Genomic DNA, 21,433 nt, shown 5'->3' with positions numbered 1-21,433 from the left:
AACGGATCAATATAATCGATCCGTCTAGCCGGCAAAAGACCTCGGATACGATACTCGTTTGGCTGCCATTCCGTAGCTAGTCTCGATCATCGGCTGTCGAGACCGTCTCGCCATTGGCATGTTCTTGCCCAAGCACACTCGCCTCTCGTCACCGTGCTCATGATGCCATCGGTGTGGGTAAGGGCCATCGGGTGCCAATCGATTAATATTGATTCTTAAGCTCACACTACAAGTGGAATCACACTACAAGTGGAATCACGCACGTGAATGTCGTCTTTGTGAATTGAGACCCCCCCAACAACTCCAGCCGCTAGAGGTGACACCGTTCACTGACATGTTTAAAGAAAATCGATTCTGATTTTGTGTTGTGTATTATGAAGTTTTCGTGTCGAACTGGGGACCCCGATCTTACAGAGATCCAGGGTATTTGCCGAAACACATCTTGACTTTCACCAGCATTGGTCCAAGCAAGCCTGACTGTTGATGAGACACTTAATGTTGAAACCAGTCCTTGCCTATCTGGATGTCGCCGGTTCGACACATGTCGGCACGGCAGATTAAATGGTGAAAGTTATTTTATATCCATACCTCCTCTATCCACCAGCGCGATAATGGAGTACACCATCGTCTACCATCTGCTGGTCGCATTTGGTTGGGGGTAAAGTGTGGTTAATATTCACAACTCTTACAACATTTCTGGATAGCGCGGACGAGTATGCCAAACACCCTTTTAAACTCGTTTTTAGTCGGTGGTCTAAACAATCATATGGCCACATTAATTCAGATCTTTGAGCTGGTGGTCTTGACAAGGCTGAGCATCGGACATGCAGTGTGGGTGGTCAAATAGCACGCACTCACACAAGGCATATGGGAATTATTTCCTCGTACTGCTTGTGATGTTAAGTCTACTCACCTACTAACCCACTCACTCACCCACCCACACCTTTACATGTTATTAATGTTTAGTATCCTCCTGTCATGGTGATTGGTTTTCTCATAATTTACACTGTTGAATTTGTAGTGCAGGTCACTGCAACATTTGTTATTTACCATAATGCTGATAAAGGATAAAAATCAAATAAGCAAAACATTCATACGTAATTATAAAAAAATATATAAACTTTTAAATTAGCCCTCGCTAAAAAAATAATGAACTCGGTGACATTAATAGGGACCATGAAATCCGCTTCGCAATGGCGAAATTCATCGCACTCTGTCCTCTAAATCGGGCACAGACCCCGATGCTATTTTTCTGTTATTCGTTCGTTAGGGTGCATTAGTCCGGCTGAATGAGCCCCATGGTGTGGTAGGGGTGGGGGGTGAAGATGCGGGGTGGAGGGGGGTCACATCAGCACGTACTCTCGCCCAGAATCCTGGAACATAATAACGGTCAGCCAGGCTCATCGGAGGGCAGCGATGGTGTAACGCCACGATGATGTTACGGGTTGCATGCGGGTGGTGCCATTGTCCCAGGCAAAGCTGTTTTTGCAGAAGCGCGTGGCCCGGCCTGACTCCCCGTGCCAGCGTGCCAGGCATGGTGCAGCGACATGATGTTACGCATAGTGCAGCGGGCTAGGAGAACACCTTTCTGCACAAGCGGATGTACCTGTTGCAGAGACTAGTGCAGTGGCATAGCGCGGTTGGCGTGAGCCTGAGTGCAAGGATGAAACGGGGGGCCCGCTGTCCACTTTCCCCTCCAGTCTTCGTCGCCTGGTGCCTGGGCTCCTCCAACCCGTGAGAGCCCTGGTGCAACTGCACTGTGCTGCACAGTCAATAGCTATGCCACTGCTGCAGAATCTGCTATGACAATAGCACTCCCCTGCTGATAGCCCATCTTCGGTGAGCCCTCACGACAGCACATGTCATAGAAGCCACAGCACACCTGCTTTGAAACCATACCTGGTGTTGAGGCTATAGCAAATTTACAAACCTGTTTATAGCGGGGCTTTGAACACCTACTGTGTCTATACAGACTAGAGACACCTGCGGTGGCTACGTCTGTAGAGGCTATATAATATTTAGACAATGTACAGCCCTTCATTAAACCACTGCTGGATGCAGGCCTATCCATACTGTCGGTCATAGGGTTTGGTTGACCATAGTTCACCACGCTAGTCAATGCGGGTTGGTGAAGGATAAGGAAAGGCCGGTTCAGATATAATTCGCCAATGAAATTATCTGTGGATGGGAGTCGAAGTCGGGTCACCGGGTTCAGAGTTTAATGCACAAACCACGACGTTCCCGCTCCACCAAGAGGTCATACAAGTTCTGTAAAAGCTTCCTGCGCTTGAACACCTGAACCCCAGACATGGGTGATGGCCTAGCTGCTATGATATTATCATTGACGGCAACAGATCAATGATTGATGGAGAAGAGTGAAGGGATGGGCGGTTGAGCACACGAGTGGTGGCTGCTGTCGATACCACCCCGAGTCCTGCCTTCAACGGTGTCTGTGCCTCCTCCACAACCAACATTCAGGCTCCACCCCAAATAGGTTCAACTCCAGAAAACCCTGTACCGTAGTTTGACCTCATGCAAAGGGAGATGAGGGGGGAGGACAGACAAAAAACCCGGGTGGGTACAACAGTCAAAGTTAAATAAACTTTTAAAAAATGTTAAACGCTCAACGGAGCGAGCGGTCTGCTTTTGTACATCATGCGCTCTGCCCTAAGCTCTCACACACTAAGTAGAGAGGCCTTTGCAAGAGGCCCTTGCAGTGGCAGAAGTGACCGAGCGCACACAAAAATTAGAGCCCGTTGCCAGATAGAAAATATTGACCGTCGAGTACCCCATCAGCGCTGCTTGGAGAAGCTTGTATTGACAAATGCCGTTTCGTGGCCGTCTCGCCGTACTGGTCGTGAGCGCAAGTTTGGGAAGTGGGAATATTTATGTTATAGGGAGATGGCACAGTCGGACAGGCAGAGGAGAGAAGGAAGGTCTTGAAGCATGGGCGTATCGTGCTTAGCAGGTGCCCTGATGCAAGGTATTACAATTGGGCTCCACTCTAGGTTTGTCACCTTTAACACACACCCTCGGTCAGCCTGGGTCTATCATAACTAAAAAGAAATAAATTATGAATTATACTGTAACTATGTTTAACAGAATACCACTGAATCTGAAGTCATAATATATTTCTCGTACCGGGCAGGAGGCAAGCCCTATCCCTGTCCAACTCTCCTCCCTCTTCGTCGACCGGCGCCTGAGCCCGTCTTGTCTATGGGCTGCCCAGGTGCAATTGCACCACCTGCACAATCAACAACAATGCCACTGTGATAGGGCTCCTGCGATTGAGGCTCCCATGAAATAACATCCCTGCTGAATACCCACGTACGCTGCGAAAAAAGTTCTACATACATACATCTGTCATAGAAGTCACAACACATCAGCAGGTGATCTCATAACACACCTATGGGTGTTACGAGACAATCCGTAACAATTCTAGATTTGAAGCTTTCGTGACTGCAATTATTCATATTCTTAGGTTTTTTCGGTAAAGTCACGTAGGTAAAAACATTAAAAAGTAAAATAAAATAATAATCACGACGTTTCGGAGGCAACACAAGCTTCCGTCTCATTTACTTGATATAGCTGTCGTGGCTGTGACGGTACCACCTGAAGACGGAAGCTTGTGTTGCCTCCGAAACGTCGTGATTTTTATTTTATTTTACTTTTTAATGTTTTTACCTACGTGACTTTACCGAAAAAACCTAAGAATATGAATCCGTAACAAGGCTATGTCAGTACACGACTGGACCATCCCAAGCCTACGTGTTAAACCTACATCCCTCCCCCTGAGAGAAATGGTATCGTCCAGACCGTCCCATCCCAGGTGCCGGTGGTGCCATGTGGCGCCGTGCGGTACAGACGGAGGGGCGGGCGGGTCGCAGGGCATGGACTCTCAGTGGCTGATTTTGCTCACTCCATCCACCCCCCTTGTCCCCAGTCCCACTCATTTATAATAATAAAAAATGTAAATCCCGCACGGCGCTGCCAGGGAGCCGGGTAAGGCGGCCGGGCCAGTCTCACTGGTTTCAGCTCCACACCCGTCTGAGGTGGTTACCGGTCCGTGTGAAGAGCGAGTCGTTTTGTGAACGGCCGTGGGCCCCTGTCACAATGAGTTTAAAATAAAATATTTTTTAAAATAAAAATAACAAAAACCGGTAACCCATACGGAGTGGGGAAGCGCTCATGCAGCAGTGGATTGGCAGAAGGGCTGTGCATGTAACCAGAGATTTGTGACAATTTGGTATCGCGGTTATATTGAAGCGTTCAGCGTTTTGTCTCGAGTTTACCGTCTTGCGTGTTATTTTTTTTGTCCAGTTTATACACTCCGCTCTTGTAGCGCAAATGTAACAAGAGTGTCCCTATCGAGTCTCACCCCACTCATAACTGCGGGTTGATGTCTGTGACGGATCCTTTCCCATATTTTGCGATATTCAGCGTCTCCCGTGGATATTGCTCTAGTACCGCTAAAATGGTCCCACCAAGAATCGATTGATAGGTAAGAAAGTGCACCTTCACATGCCAAATCGTTTCTGTATATTCATAGAATCGATTCCAAACGCACCATCGTGGCAAAACGGTGTCGATTATGTAAACATAATCACAACCCTGAATCATGAGAATCCATAGAATGACGGGGGAAGTGAATTGCTCCATGTTTTCCATGTTTACTGCACATTGCATTAAATCCTGAAGCAAATTGCAGACAGCAACCACGGAAATGTTTAACAGCCCTTTTGTGTGGATGAATGCCTCCCCATCTGATGTCGGTCATGGGCAGGGTTTGGCAACTAAATAAGCCATTTTTTTAGAATTTGGTTAAAAAAAATGCAATGCATGGGTATATGAGACAGTCCTTAAAAAGCACACATGCGGCTCTAGAGACGCAGGCTGCAGACCCATGGTCGCGGGGAATATTTGACCATACTTCACCGTACTGGTCAGTGCGGGGTTTTTTGGGAAGAGGGACTAAAGGACCCACGTCTCATTCAGATATCAGTTACCACTGGTGTTAGCAGAGGCTAGTAAATTGATTCAGGCCACCGGGTTCATAGCACAATGTCCTAATTACAGTGCCACCGTTCCACCCATGACATGTTGATGCATGAAAATTCCTGTGCTCAGAGTTTATGGGTCCAGATCAGATATGTCGCCTATTGGGTCTGCCTGCTGACATGGCAAAATCATGTTTTGTGAATAAACAAAACAGAAAAACAATGATCATAACAGACTGAAGTTCATCTCAAGAAAAAAAATCTTACTGTACTTGAAATTCCATAAACTTATGGGTCTTCCGAAACAACACCGCACCCTCAATTAGCACCGTTGGTTATGTATTGTACAAAAGAAGTTCAACATACACACAACAACGTTTAATAGCAGCAGTTCTTTCAACTCAATTTCAACCTTCAGGGTCTCATTGGCAGAGCCAAGCCTGCGGAGCAAATGCTGCCATTTTACCAAACGTATTGGCAAGAGCCCTCCACTAAAGCTGTGTTCTGTCAGTACAAAACAGCAACATTGTAAAAAATCATCACGTACTATTGTTGAGGATAATGGGTAATTAATAAGTACAACTGCTATACAATTAGGGGGGGGGGGGGTGACATGCCCAAGCGGTGGCGCATGTTCGTCGCTTGTTGCAGAGGTTCACAGTTCGAATCCATCAGGCCGCCCTGGTCATTAATGCGGCAATGACCAGGGCGGATGAAGTACCACGAAAAACGTGTGAAATAAAAATAATAAAACACTCATGTAGACTGTAGCCTGGTTCTTAATCGGAGTGAGTGTACTGGCAGTCTATAATGTAGACTGTAGCCTGGTTATTAAGTTTGGTGAGTGAACTGGCAGTCTATACTATCGACTTTAGCCTGGTTCTTAACCTCGGCGAGTGTACTGGCAGTCTATAATGTAGACTCTAGCCTGGTTTTAAGCTGGTGAGTGTATTAGCAGTCTATAATGTAGACTTTAGCCTGGTTATTAACCCGAGTGAACGTACAGGCAGTCTATGTCGACTTATTCTGGTTCTTTCAGTAATAAAAATAAAAAATAGAAACAAAAACCACGACGTTTCGATCACGACACATGCGGTCGTCATCAGGAAAAGGGGGGTTAGCCTCTAAAGGCAAACTGTTTATAAAGGTTTAGAGGTGGGCGTAGCCCAAGTGTGTCAGCAGCATGGACGGGGTAGCTAATGTTAATGTAGGAGAAATCAACGCCAACGCAGCGGGTCTACACCAATCAAAGGGCCGCCAGGCAATCATTACACCTCGCTCCACAACCTTTTCCTGTTGCGATCGAAACGTTGTGGTTTTTGTTTTATTTTTATTACTGAAAGAACCAAAATAAGTCTACATTATAGACTGCCAGTACGCTCACTCAGGTTAATAACCATTGCTACAGTCTACATCATAGACTGCCAATATGCTCACCAGCTTAAAAAACAGGCTACAGTCTACATTATAGACTGCCAGTACACTCACCGAAGTTAAGGACCAGGCTACAGTCTACATTAGTGGTTTTTAGTTTTTTTTATTATTACTTTTTTATTATTATAAATGTTCTTCTATCTACATGACTTTACCGAAAGAACCATTATTTTCCTACGTACAATGGGGGTGAACGAGGACAGAATGCATAATCTGTTTTTATTCCTTCTTAAAGTAATCGATTTTCTTGCTGACGTGTTTGCAGTCATGTGGGCACCAAGTCGCTGACCGTCGACAAGCAAAGAGCAGCCAGTAGTACAACCGATAAAACCGGCACGCCACAAATATTTATTTTGTTCACAAGCATGATTAATCCACAACCCGGTAAATCCATTCACGGATAACCAAGAGTTAACTGTACTGCTACATTTACAAACACAGCAAACCCTCAAGGCAAATTCAACATTACCAATCTTTCAAAAGAATACACAAAAAGCATTTTTTTATCTCCACTCTTCCACCCTGAGAAACATCACTTTTAAAATCTATTTTCAGAGACAGATCTACAGTACCACAACCGTTATCGTGTTTTGTTTTTTAAAACAGCACGCAAAAGCTTTTTCCATTGCCCGTGAGCATAATTCAGTGTTGTATTCTCTTGTTATTGCTGGTCCGAGGAATGTAACGATGATGACACACCGATTCATCAGTTAGCCATGTCCGCTCAGCCGATCATCACCCCCACCTGGCGGGTCGGTTAAACCACCTCATGGGCGTGTCAATCCCGCACGTTGTAGTTACGCACCCGTCCCCGTCCCGGTGTGCGCGACTTGCCCGATGAATTTGTCGAGTCACCCCAAGGGTTATGCCCGGCCACCTTTCGGGGTCGGGCGTGCGGGGTCAGCCCCCGCGCCCGCACTGCAATCTCCTCGGGCCCCGCGTCGCGACTGGGCTTCTCCGGGGTGTGGGGCTCCCCGATGATGGCGGTGGCTGTAGGGCATCTGGGCGAGCGGGAGGTCGAGGGACGGGCTGCACCCTTGTCTGCAAAGAGGTTACATAGGTTAGTATGGATCTGGTCACCTGAATGATATTCCTGGCCTTGGTTAATGTCGGTGGCGAGCGATATGTGAATCCTCGTCTGTTATTTGTAGCGGTCACCGTGGTCAGAAAGCTGCACTTGGGCACCTGGCGACCCGAGTTCGATTCTCACCTAAAGTCTGAACCCTTGACTGGGGTTGATGTTAGACTGTACCGTTGACCTGGAGAGTTACATTTTTATCAGCCATGGTTAACGTCATTGGCGAGTGATATCTGCACCTGTCTTCAAGGAAAGCAAATCAATAATTGCCGCTCCTTGTGGTGGTCGCAGTGGTTAGTGTATTGCACTATGAACCTGGTGACCTTATTTTGATTCCTGGCCATGGCTAACATCAGTGGCGAGGGACATTTGAACGGGTCCTGGTCCCCCCACCCACCCGCCAACCTGCATTGAGCAGCGTGGTGAAGAATGCTCAAACGACTCACGTGGTGGGGGGGGGGGGGACGTCATTAATTCAGTGTATTGACAAAGCGCTGTAAATTATGATTATCCTTGTTAAACAATTCTGGTTAAGTGGGATAACTTTTTAAAGTACTTAAAATAGTATTTTTTTGTTAACAATCCCATATATATATTCTTGGTTCTTTCGGTAAAGTCACGTATAAGGGAGATAATAAAATAATATAAATATAAAACAATAAAAATTCTCATGACGTTTCGACTGCAACACAAGCAATCATCATCAGGTGATGATATTTATATTATTTTATTATCTCCCTTCTACGTGACTTTACCGAAAGAACCAAGAATATGAATCCCTGCAGTCACGAAAGCTTTAAATCACAATCCCATATATATTTTCCAAAACCTTTGACTACTCAAACAATCCATACCCATTTCAGCATCAAGCCAGGCAAGTGGCCGTTGCTTCAACCGGCTCGGCTAACGGCTTGGCGGGTGCACGCGGTATTTTTAAAGCGAGCAGGTGAAAAGCGTTGCGCGGCTGAACAGAACATGCCCTCCTCTCCCCACGACGCCGGCTTGGCCACTCGCCCCAGCTCTCTCCTCGGGGGGGGCCCCCCGTTCTTCCGCTCGCCGAGCGTCGCTGGCGTGAGAACCACGCAGCGCCGCGCACACAAAGCCCCCTCTGTGCGACGGCGGCAATGGGTCTCAAAGCCCCGCTGCGCGAGGACTGAACGCACCCCGCGCTTTCTCAAGATCGAGTGGACTCGTTCGGGGCGAGATTTCTCTTGATATATTCTCTCATGAGAGCCAATTTGCTTCGTACAAGATTGAAATACTTAACGGCCAATCCTTCTGCTGCCCCCTCCCCCCCTCCACAGCAAAGTTCCAATACAAGCGATAAATCTTAATAACGCACCCAAGTGTCTGTTTAGTCTCATCCACACGGCTGCATTTAATCACCACACTGAAGGTCACAACACTTCCCCCTATCCTCTTCTTCCCTTTGTAATTACTTCCCATCGTCTCTTATCCCAAGCTCTTATAATAACCTAGCTCAATTCAAGAAACGTGTTACACTCTTATCTGTGACAACTTTAATACCGGGGTGCTGTTTGCTGCTGGCTGCTTGGTGTTTTTGTGTCTGTGCTCAACAACTGTGACCATCACATTCATGGTCCTACGATGTGACTATCCATCCATCGAGTGGTTCACTAAATGTCTTACCCCAACGTGTTATCAATTATTTCTGTTTGTTTTGTGATGTCATCCTCAGTCTCTTTTTCACAAATCAACGAGATGTGTGTTTAGTGGAAGTTGCAGCTGTCTTGTAATCATTGTGAAAGCTATTGTTTTTTTTTATTAAGATGCACTGCCATATCAAACAATTTTAACCGTGGTGGTTCTGATATTAGGGTTATGGTAAAACACGTTTTTTATACCTTTTTAATTGCCTAAAATATTGTAAAAAAATCTTAATTAAACTTCGTCTGAGATTGTGTTTTGCTGCCTTGTGGTGAGCAGACAGGAGAAGGGCAGCCACTCGTGGTGTTGATTTTTGGCCAAGATTCCAGCCTAGTTGGGCAGGATTCATGTTCTGCTTTTGGTTGCCAGTAACCAGAAGCAATTCTTAACAGAGTAAAAACAAAACAAAAAACTCATCACATCCATCAATACCACTGCCTCCTTCAAAGAAAAGTATATACTGTAAGTCAACGTTTCAGGGAATGAGTCTTCTTCATAGCACATAAATGGAGAATTACCCTGACCAGAAGTACCGTTATATATATTTCTAAGGAAGTGCTTTTTTTTAAAATGTGCTTTTTTGTTGTTAACTGGGCTTGTGTGCAACTGCCAACAAATCAGCAGCATCACTAAATTATGAATGAATATTCTGAACAGAGGAAGTCATTTAACAAAAAGGTCACTTGTGAACCTTTTAAAAGTGGGTGGAAAACAGCTCAGGGGTAAGGGATAGCCAAGGGGTAAGGGATAGCCAAAGTGATTTCCTACTCAAATGAGCATCGTGGGACTCTGATGCTCCTCATCTCACCTTCTTACTGCCCCTGAACAAGCGGTACAAATTCCACATTCCTACGGCGAAAGTGAGTCTATCCATACGACAACCACTGTTATCTTGCACCCCCACCCCACCCCCAAAGTGGTGACCATTTTATGGATCCGAGAAGGATGATGGGCTGAGCCAATCTCCAACTAGGATTTGAACTCACAATCTCTCGAATGCTCTATACCGCTATGCTTATGGCAAAATGGAGAATTTTTTACAAAATAATAAAGTCAACAGGGCGTTTCTTGCACATACACACACAGCCTTACAGCACTATTTTATTGCAGGCCTAGATTAGTGAGAAAAAAGGATTTAAAGTCACATTCAAGTGCGCTCTATTGAAGTAATTGCAGCGCCACTCTCATGCTTCTAGTACGACAACTCTGTAGTTGTTCATTACAGGGTTCTCAACAACCAGTCGAAATGCCCGAGTCTCAGAGGGTCAAAGAAAGGCATTCAGCCAAGTCAAAATCACCCATCCGCACCTTTACCCATGTCCTATAATTATGTGCCCCCCTAAATGTAATTTACCCCATTCCCACGTCACTACATTGTGTCCTGTGCCCTAGGAGCATGTGCCCTGTGCCTCTGTGCCACCGTACCCGTGTCCCACATCCCCCCCCCCCCTCTTGTGTACCCTGTGTCACTGAGCCCTGCATTCTCATGCCTCGTACCATGTGCACCGACACAGCCCCCTGTGCCCCAATGCCCCCATAACTCCCACACCCCCATAGCTCAATGCCCCCCCACACTCTGCGAACTCTGTGCCCCAAGCCATTTCTGCAGCACCCCTCCCCTGACCCCCGCCACGTCTGATTTGAATTTGAATCGAGAGTGAATCGGACCGTGCCGCGTGTTCGCTGCAGCCCTTCCACTCTCAAGTGGCTCCGAGCGGTTCGTAAGGAGCTTTCTTTGTGAATGTGGCCTCCCCACCATTTTAACCCCAACCACCCAATGCACCCGCCTCAACCAACCAATCACCCACCCTTTCCCCCCTAAGTGTATGGCTCCTGTTTGGCATAGGTGCCTCTCGCTCCCATGGGGCAGAGGATTTCATGTCATGCATTGGAAGGGGGGGCGGGGGTTGGAGAGTGCTGTGCCTAATCCTATAAAGTTAACTCGTGGCGTAGCGTGGTTGGCATAGGCCCTGGTCAGGCAAGGAATAACAATGCGTCCGCCCCTGTGCAAGTTCCCAGCCCCCCCTCCCAGAATCGTATCCCGGCACCTGGGCTATGGTGGATCGACAGACAGACAAGACGAATGCACATATGCTTTAAACCTTAAGTTGAATAAATAAGTAATATTTAAGAATACTTTTTAAAAAAACACGCCTTAATGAAATGTACCGTACGAGTAATGGCAGAACTCCACGACTCCAGGTAGTGGACCCGAGGCTTGCCATAACGTAAGGGACCGTGGTGATTTACAGCCAACGTGAGTTGAGCATGGACAATTAGACCCAAGGCGAAACATAAGATATAAAAAGATGGTTTAAAAATATTTATTTAAATTTTTTATGATATAATATAGTATTGTCATCAGTATGACATACGTATACCACGTTTGCAGTCCATACCACATTGGGAAGTGGGTTAAAATTGAGTTACAAGATTTGAGGATACGACAACAACAACAGAGTGAGTTAAATAAAAGCGTGTAAAATAAAATAATAATTAAAAACCGCATGTGAATATACAAGGCGTCAAGGCTCACCTGCTCATCCAACCGCCTTGAAAATCCACGCTTCATATGCAATCACGACGCCCATGACCAAACGTATAATATTGCACAGCAGTATTATACGGGAAATGATTTACGTGGGAATACAATGGTGCTGGGAGCTCCGTTTGAATGTTACATTTAGTGGGGGGGGGGGGTTTCCTCCCCTTTTTGTTCTGGGACGAAATAGGATCGGCGATAAACCTCTGCACAAGATCTACCTCGCTGCGTTGTACGCTATTAAAATGTCAATGTGCACCATACTGTACCAATTATAAACGGGCAAAGGCCAGCAGCGATCTCCGTGCCGACTGCCCACGGTGCCAAATAGGCTCCTTACAAACATATGGCGGCCTCCTCGCGCATTCTGGCTTTGTCCACACATTCAAGAGCTCTTAAAAACATTCTTCAACACTTCAATACATCTTGTGACACCACAACGCCTCTTCGCGCCAGAAGCCTGCTCATTGGAAGACACAAAACAGCTAGGTCCCTGCTAAACCACAAGACCACCCAATTACTCTTTGGATAATTATTTTTAAAAATGGTCATCAGAAAATATTAAAAAGTTAATTAGGCTACACGATGTAATGTGCAATCTCCACTTTTTATTACCCACTCTGGCCTCTAAGTTGTGCGCTATGAAGAAGGCCATTGCCCAAAACGTCACCTATTATATATTTTTCTTCGGAGGCCACAGTGTTATTGATGGATGTGTTGAGGTTTTTTTTGTTTATTGTGCTTGAACACCACTGTCAAATAATGCATTAATAATTCATTAATAACTTGAAGGCATGATGGCAGTTGGTCAAGAACAATGGGTGGCAGCCAAGGAACGCGACTTGAGAACGACCACTGAGGAGACGGAGTGATGGAATCAGCTCGTGTGCAGGTGCTAGGCGGATTATTATATCACTGGATAGTGAGAGATGGTGGCAGCTTGGAGAAAGCCTTCATCCCTCAGTGGGTTGAGACCATGGTCGATGATGATGTTGATAATTAGTTTTTTACCCTTCTATCTGGCAACAAAACTGACACTTTTTTACAAGGAGTCATATTTACATAGACCACAATACCTGTGGTCGTAATGCAAAAAAAAACAACTCTGATAATGTGCACTGTCCTTGAAGTTGATTGGTCCACACCCGAGACAGCAATGAACTTCAAGGACAGTGCACATTATCAGAGTTATGTTTTTTGTTTGCATTATGACCGCAGGTATTGTGGTCTATGTAAACATGACTCCTTGTAAAAAAAAGTGTCAGTTTTGTTGCCAGATAGAAGGGTAAAAAACCAATTATCATATTTTTTACTGGCAAATGAGGTTCCAATGGTGATGATGTTGATGTTGAATAGACATTCGCTAACAGCCATTGCCCTTGAGCCAATGGGTGCAGCGTGTGAACACGCCGCCCCGCTACGCCGCGTCACAGGCGTCATCGAAAGCAACGCTCACCGCGTACGGTCAACATAAGAGACCCCATTGTCTTCTGTTTTTATTTCAATGGAGCGAGCGAGCCTAGTGTGTTCACAGGCCCCCCCCCCCCGTTTCATTGTCCAGCCTCACCCACTCACAGCACTGCTGCACCCTACCAAACCACTCTGGCGAGGGAGGGGCACCTATTAAGGAAAATGGTACATGACAAGGTGATGTGGGCAAGACGATACACCGCCAATGGATACCCATTGTCATTTATATGCAGTCATTGATCTCTCCCCCACTTCGCGCAAGAAGGGCACACAAGTGATGCCATCACATCTACCCCTCTATTTAAGGAACGAAATAGGGGGAATTTATCCACAAATCTGGCTGTCGCCTGATCAAGCTAGTTGTAATTACTGGCAAAACGTCGTACTCAGATTGTAAATGTGGCTTGGCTCTCCAACACACCGGTGTGCTGTACTAGTGACGACTTTGCATGTTCTGTTCACGTGACAACCCTTACTAATTGGCTGTCTGGTGGTGGCGGGTTTAACGACACATTTAGATATTTACGTGATCTAACCCAAAAAAAACCTGTATTATGGACACACCTGGCTATCGTTGATCACACGGTGCAATGGACTGCAGAATGCACCAAGGTCATCATTTGTTTGGCCGAGTCGGTCTACAGAAGAATCAGGAATGTTTGGATATCGTTCATAATGTGTCGTAGCCAGGGATCACAAGCCAGGTTGAGTGTAGTGCAGTGCGCCATTGCTCCCAGCCTTGCCTCTAAACACCATGGATCTGTCTGTCACGGCCAAACACCATCACTACTATTACTCCAACTAGAGCCACCAGCACTCCAACTCCCATCCCAATCACCACTGGCAACTACCACCATCGACAGCATCCCAACTACTACCATCACTGCAACCACAATCGCCACCAAAACCACTACCCCATAAACACCAGGCAACCACAATCACCACCTCCACCACAAATATCACGCCAACCACAACAGCCACGACTGCCACTAGCACCACAACCACCACTAAAACCATAAAACATCACCTAATGACAACTACGAATCTAAACCCTACCACGACAATCACCACCTCCACGACACCCTAACCATCACCATACCCATCACAACCACCACTCACTTCCTCTCTTAAGCCGGGCCCGCACAGTCGCCCGTTCTCCCACACGCATTACTCACGCCGACCTTCAGCTCAACAATCGCGCCATCATCACAAGAACCACCCCCACCCCAAACCCCGGCCGTTCGTATCCAACCGGAGAACGCCATCTCGCTCTGCCCCGATAAACATCCCAGTACCACCCCCACACCGCCCCTTGCCGTTTACATTACGCGGGACAACGGCATGGCTTGGCTTCATTAGAGGACTCGGTGCTCCTCATTGCTTGAACATGCAAAACCAGCACCACCGTCATCAGCAGCAGATGTGGTCTATCCACCGCTCCATGCCGTCGCCAGCCCTCATGGCCTTTGCGATTCCCTCTGGGCAATGATGGCACACGTCTGTTATCCAGCACTGTGGAGAAATGGGTTGGTCCATCGCACAAACGTGAAACTCCCTTCTCACGGGTGACAAGGTACCATACCCTGGCTCACGGGCAGAAGGCAGTACAGCAAGTGGACTCATCGCCATCTGTACGGGGATAGAGTGTGCTGCCCTCTCGCACGTGTGGGTTTTCTCCGGGTGCTCCGGTTTTCCCTCGCACGCAGGCACAATCATTATTAATTGGCTGAAACAATCTTAAGGTTAAAACCCAAGGGAGGACCCTTCTGAAAAAGAGTTCTCCGACTTGGCGAGGCTCTCCTGGATAAATAATAACAACTATTCACCGATCTCAGCACTTCATCTCTGCGGTGGTGTTGCTCTCAGGCGAGCTCTCTTCTTTGGCTGCCATTCCATCACAAGTCTTGTCGATCAGCCATGGTCCCTTCGAGCGACGTGTGCTGCCTGAGCTCGCGCCCAATTTTTCAACAGCCAATGTGGTCTCTGAAATGCGTTTGTTCCCCGACGCAAGTGTTCCGCACCTACGATTAGCGCGGTTGGCTAACTACGGTGCCAAAGAAGTTCAACGTACATACGTATAACAAGTAGGCTTTCGCGGCCAATATCATGGGTTAGATCGCGTAAATAGATAAATGTGTCGTGTGGTGGCGGGTTTTAACAACAAATTTATATCTTTACGCGATCTAACCCAAAAACCTCTGTTATGGATACATACGTATGTTCCACTTTTCGTCTCCCAGTGTAATTCCGAGAAATACATTTCTCCACGCTCCTGTGCCCTTTTCAGCTTTTGTGGCATTCTCCTTTGTCGGTGTCCATGTTTCCGGTCAATGTGCCATAGCTGGCAGTATATACCAGAGGTGTGGACTCGAGTCATGTGACTTGGACTCGAGTCAGACTCGAGTCATGAATTTGATGACTTGCGACTCGACTTGGACTTGCATAACAATGACTTTGTCCCACCTATGAGATGTGGACTCGAGTCATGTGACTTGGACTCGAGTCAGACTCGAGTCATGAATTTGATGACTTGCGACTCGACTTGGACTTGCATAACAATGACTTTGTCCCACCTCTGGTATATACCGATTGAAAACTTTCCTCTTCAGGTGCATTGGGAATGGAAAGCAACATGATAAACATGGTTGTCAGTTAGGAGTTGGCGTTTATCACCAAACAAAATTCTCTAGATAAACGATATTCTACACCCCATTTTGGTCTGTTTAGTCAATCAAGTTGCACTTTAGCAAGTAGTTCTTGTAAAAATAAATATTTCCCAACGATGAGTTCCTCTGGTTACTTTTAAATTGTTCAGTAAATAAATTCAGCTTCATAATTTTCCGAGCCAAAACAACCGAGAGGACCATCTCAGTATTCAACACAGAACGCTCGACTCGCAACATGAATGGCGAGTTCAACTCCTGGCCTGGGAATGACTCCATCCATCAGCACCATTACTTTTAGGGTTGTGAATGTAATTCATTTTAGTGTCATTAAAAAAAAATGACATGCAAAAATAGATATAAAAAATATATGATTTTCTACATTGATTTAAATGGGTGAAGAATAAAAATAAATGTCCAGCTGTGTGTGTCTTGTTGGAACGCGCCACGAGGTGACCGATGGGGCCTTGCCGCTGGTGCCTCACGGTGGCTGCCGCCGGCCAATCCACGCAGGAACGCGACGAGCGTTTTCAACATCCCGCTCCGTTCAATCGTCACTAAAATTGAACTGGGGTCGATTACCGATTTCATGATGTTTGCCATCGTTTATCGACTCCGAAAAAGATTGTCGATAATTTAGTTTTTTGTTTATCAATTAACAACCCAAACAACTTCGGGCCCGATAAAATCAGCACCACTCTGTGAGCAGTCAATAAAAAGAGTTTTCTCTCTCATGTATATACCCATGCCCGTCATAGGAATGTGGAATATCCAATTCTGTCTCAGAACCTCCGCGGACGATGAGCACACACCTAGCCAACGAGGATGAACTCCCGACTTTAAAAAAATGTTTACGGCGGACATTTAATCTGTCCCCTCGTGCTCCCATGAGCGTCACTGATCTTAGCTCCGCTGCCAACTGGGTAGCCTTGATGAATGGGGTTGCTGTGTACAGGGTGAAGGGGGATTTGCGGTGGGGGGCAGGGGACACAGTGGGGGGAGGAGGTGAGGGGGGGCACAGAAGAGCAACATCTTATCCCCTCAAGTTTTTGACTATGGAAGAGTAGTCGTCGTATAGAGAGGGGGAATTTGCGGTGGGGGGCAGGGGACACGGCAACGGTGGGGGGGCACAGAAAGGGGTACATTTTAGCTCCCCATTATTTTTTAAATATGGGAGTGTAAAGTCATACGCTGTCCAGATGAAGAGATCATCATGGCTAATTTTGTTGATGCCACCCCATACCTCTCCATCGCTTCCTTCTCCGAGATATCACAGCCGTTCTAAAGTGGACAACTTGACCTGCAAGTCTCACCATCGCCATCATTTGACTTCAAGCCTCCTTCCCTTCATTACGCAGGGACACATCGTGCACGGGGACTACGCTATCTCACCACTATGGTTGCCGAAATGTATTTTTCACGACGGAATAAAATACGACACCACCAAGTAGCTTTATGTTTTCCCCTTGGTCGCCAACCTCTGGGTGTCACTCAAATGCCTGTCCCAGTAACCTGCCCTCTCTCCTCCAGCCTGCGTGTGTCCACGCTAGTGATGCTGCACTCCCTATAATAGCTCGTAAACAAACAGCGAGAGCGAGATTCTCTGGTGACGGCAAAAGGCCGGCCCCGGAGTGGTGGGTGACCCGCCTCGAAGCCAGCCACACGCACCTCGTCACTCGCCCAGTTCACGTGGTTGCTCCTCACCAAACGCGACACCCAGGCTCAGATGACAACAAAGTTTGCTTAAAGGCAGGTGTAGTATGGAGACGCCACTGTGTGTTTGAGTGTGTGTGTGTTGCTTTTTTTGGAACGTAGTCACTGAGCACAGGCCCAAAATACACAAAAACGCCAGGCGGGCAGCAACAAATAGCACTGTCAAGGATGTAATTGATAAAAGTAATGTAAAATGTTTCTTGAATTGTATGAGGCTATAAGAGACCATGGGAGGGAATTCCAAAGTTTAACAAAGTTACGACTAATATGCGAGCGAGTGTGTGTCTGTGGGTTGTGTGTAACATATGTTTGGCATATGAATTAATGAGAGTTTGGCTTCATGTGGGAGGAAACTGGAGTACCTGGAGAAAACCCACGATGCATATATGATAGAAAAACTCCATGTTCCACACATGACAGATGTAATAATCCATTGCTGCACTGCTCCTCATGACCATGCAAACCAAGACTACAACACCTTGAATTATTATGTACTGTAGTCTACTATCAAAAGTATTGTAGATGCATGTTCTTTGCGGTGGGGATTCTTTGATTCTACTTCAACACGGTGGTCAGTGCAGGTTTATGAAGGCGGAAAGTATATATGTGAGAACACGGAAGTGTAGTACAATAATGGACTTTGGTGTACTGCCCTCAGCTGCCCACCATGTGGCCCCAAGGCCTATAACAGCTGTCACACACATGGTGGTTGCCCATCCAAGAACAATTCAGGCTCATCAGTGCTTAGCTTGCGCAATCTGGCACATTCAGGATGATTTGGTTTTGATTTAGGGCTGGGTTGACCGAGGAGGAAGCCAAGGCCAGGTTCTAACACATGCAAATGTCCACTCGCATAGCACACCCGCAGTGTCAAGGATCGAACCCGGGTGGCCAGTAGTCGGCACACGCCGTCGAGAGGTGGGGCGACGCGCGATCATTGCGTAACGGCCGTGCAACGTCGCGTCAAATCGCGACCACGAGGTTCGCACCCACGCGCACAACCCCACACGCTCTGCGCTCGCAAGGCTTGCACAACACCGCCGGGCGTGACGATAATGCGCGCCTCCGCCCGCCGCCGTTGCACAAACGCGCTCATTAAATAAAGGTGCGATCCCAGCGCCACAGCGAAACGCGAGCACACAAAGTGAAAATGGGGCCGCGTGATGCGACAAGAGACGTGGGCTAGGGATTGCGGCTAGGGTCAGGGATAGGGCGAGTGCGAGGAGATGACTGTCGGCTCGTTGTGATTCTGGATTTAGGAAGAGGGCTCAAGCTATGGTTTTTGTTTAGCTAATTCGATAGGTTTAGGAGCAGGGTAGGATTAATGCGATGGGCTAGTTAGTGAGTTCATTAGATGTTCGGCTCAGGGGTGTTGGCTAATATGCTAGGGTTATGATCACAGGTGGAGCTAGTGCTAGGAAATGGCTGGCTACTTAATTACGTGAATGGCTAATTAAAGGGTGGACTGGCTAGCTCATTAGAATTAAGGGGGCCAATGCAAGGGAGCTGCTTTGACAATTATGGTTATGAGTATGGATAACAATATGGAGGGATTTGTTAATATTAGATCTAGGGCCTCGCTTACTCGTGCTGAAAGACATGCTTGGGGATATTGGTAGTTTTAGAGAGTGGTTTTCTAGTTTTCTATGATTAGACATAGGTCTAATTTCTGGTTGTCCATTATGGGTGGGGTTCGATGTAGTGTTTGGTTGGCTAACAAGGTTAGGTCGAGTGCTAATGTCTCGTTGGTTGGCTGCTACGCTGTACCCTCTACAATCAGCCGCTTCCTCACTTATGAATGTTGCCTTTTAACTTTTTGTTCACTTTCACACCTTTGTTCCGTGTTCACATCCCGCTCGAAACAGCCGAAACACACCATGCAGTGTTCGGGGGGGGGGGGGGGGTGGTGGGGAGGGCGACCTGCTGCGTTGTTGGCGATGGAGACACCGGCATGTTTTCGTCCCCTCTCACCAGCCCAAAAATAAATTTAACAAAAAACTCGTGAATCTGGAACACTGTGTTTCCAGGCACATATGCACACACCCACATCGAGGAGAGGGATCATTGGTCTGGCATTGTGCCACGCAGCCCCTCTGCCCTATATGCCACCCTATATGCCCCGGCCAGTCTGAGGTTAGGAGGGATGAGGATGGCGATATGCTGAGAGGGGGTGAGGGTTAGGGGTTGAGAGGATGAAGGGGGGGGTTGGGCGGTGGGCTGCGAGGAAGAACAGGCAGAGTTCAGTTCAGGAACATGGGTAGCTCTTGTCATTCGGCACATTATGATTAATCTATTCAAATCAGTTCTTGCAATAGTGAAATGCGATGGAAATCATGCGTGCGAGTATCTGTCCCTTATGATTCATATGCTGTTTTATGTAAAGCAGTAGCTATTATCTTGTTGTAAAGTAAGAATCTTACCAATGCACCTCTATCTCCAATGCTATTCCAGTGTCCAGATTTTGGGTTACGATTCCATTGAAGAATCAATATTTTTTTCCCTATTTGGTTAGTACTCTTTTGGACTGTCTTATTAGTACTGTGTCATCGTTCATGTCTGGACATGTGTGCAAAAGAGCTTCATAGTTCCACAGATTCCTCCAATCTAAATAAAGATTCTGTCTGTTTTGTCTGTACCATCTGTCGCGTTTTTTTATATCTCGTTTGTTCTGTTCCGTTTGTTTCAATCAATTGCCTTGAAAAAATATATATATATATAATGCCTACAGTTCATACCCTCCACGATTCAAAGAATTGTCACGAATAGGGATCAGGATTATCGGATTCACGAATACATTACTTGTGGCTTTGAAGTGCATTTCAATGTCTTGTTGTCTGCAGAATTTACAAGAAGCACGTAAAAATAGGAGTATTACATTTGAATTTTAGGGCATCAATGCTTACACTCTTAAATGCACGTACCATCATTAAAAAAAAATTTGAGTGATGAATCATTACACCCCAATTGAACCGAGACCACCTCAGCAGTATAAATGGGTACACGCCACAGTCGGTCGGTAAGTGGCGTGTGGTGGCGTACGGTGTAGGCACCCCCAGCTCTTCCAAAACATCTGCCCAGCATGGAAGAGTAGGCCATATAGCCTCTGGAGGGGCTCTCTAGAGCTCCCTCTATTGGAGGACCTCTTGCCAGCAGTGGCGTGAGCAATTAATCAGAAGCAGAATATATTTATTTATAAATGGAGGGCTGCACCCTTAACAACCAAACTGCATGGCATGAGAGGCAAGGGCAGGGAGGAGGAAGCCACAGAGCAGCGAGCACCAAAACTGCAATGCGAACACAAAAGTGAAATCGGCCCTGGTGAAGGGGCACAGGTGAGGAGGTTAGGGTTAACGGTCAACAGGAGGGCTGCTACTCACAGCTAATTGGTTAGCTGGTTCGGGTCAATGGGAGGGCTAGTATGAGTGGCCGATTGGCTTGTTGATTTTGGATCGGGATTATACAAGTGGATGATGAGTTTGTGTTCATGTTAGAGCTCGTACTTGTGGCTGGTAAGAGAGTTAAGAGTTAGAACTTGTACTCGTAAGCGAATTGGATAGGGTTAGGGGCTAGGACTAATTCTGGCATTTGGTTGGCTCGTGTGCTACACTCCCATATTGCTGCTTGTGCCCCTTTTCATCATTGGTTTGGTTTCTGCTGCTTTCAACTCTACTGTGTCGTGCCAGGCGACTCATCACTAATATCCAGCCAAAATGTCAGGCTGCCATGGTCCAGAGTCCAGGTGATTTCAGATAACAATAGGGGGGAGGGGGGTCGATGGGTGGAAGCTGTATTAAGTTCAGGGAGCGGTGAATTTGAAGGTCAATGGCAGGTGAGTCTTCTGTCCCTCCTGCTGCGCATGTTTATGCCG

The 21,433-nt window shown here is 46.8% G+C and overlaps 1 protein-coding gene across 1 annotated transcript in view; it reads right to left on the bottom strand.

Moving 5' to 3' along the window:
• Positions 1–6,767: 6,767 nt before the first annotated feature.
• Positions 6,768–21,433, bottom strand: part of CCDC57 (coiled-coil domain containing 57) — a 37,698-nt gene continuing 23,032 nt past the window's right edge. The window contains exon 18 of the mRNA XM_078873014.1: positions 6,768–7,472. Within this exon, the coding sequence (XP_078729140.1) occupies positions 7,210–7,472 (263 nt within the window). The 3' untranslated portion in view covers positions 6,768–7,209. The remainder of the gene's footprint in view (positions 7,473–21,433) is intronic.

The sequence above is a fragment of the Lampetra fluviatilis genome, chromosome 35 (genome assembly GCF_964198595.1).
Source record: "Lampetra fluviatilis chromosome 35, kcLamFluv1.1, whole genome shotgun sequence".
Lineage (NCBI taxonomy): Eukaryota > Metazoa > Chordata > Hyperoartia > Petromyzontiformes > Petromyzontidae > Lampetra > Lampetra fluviatilis.
This window is presented reverse-complemented; position numbering and strand designations above follow the sequence as displayed.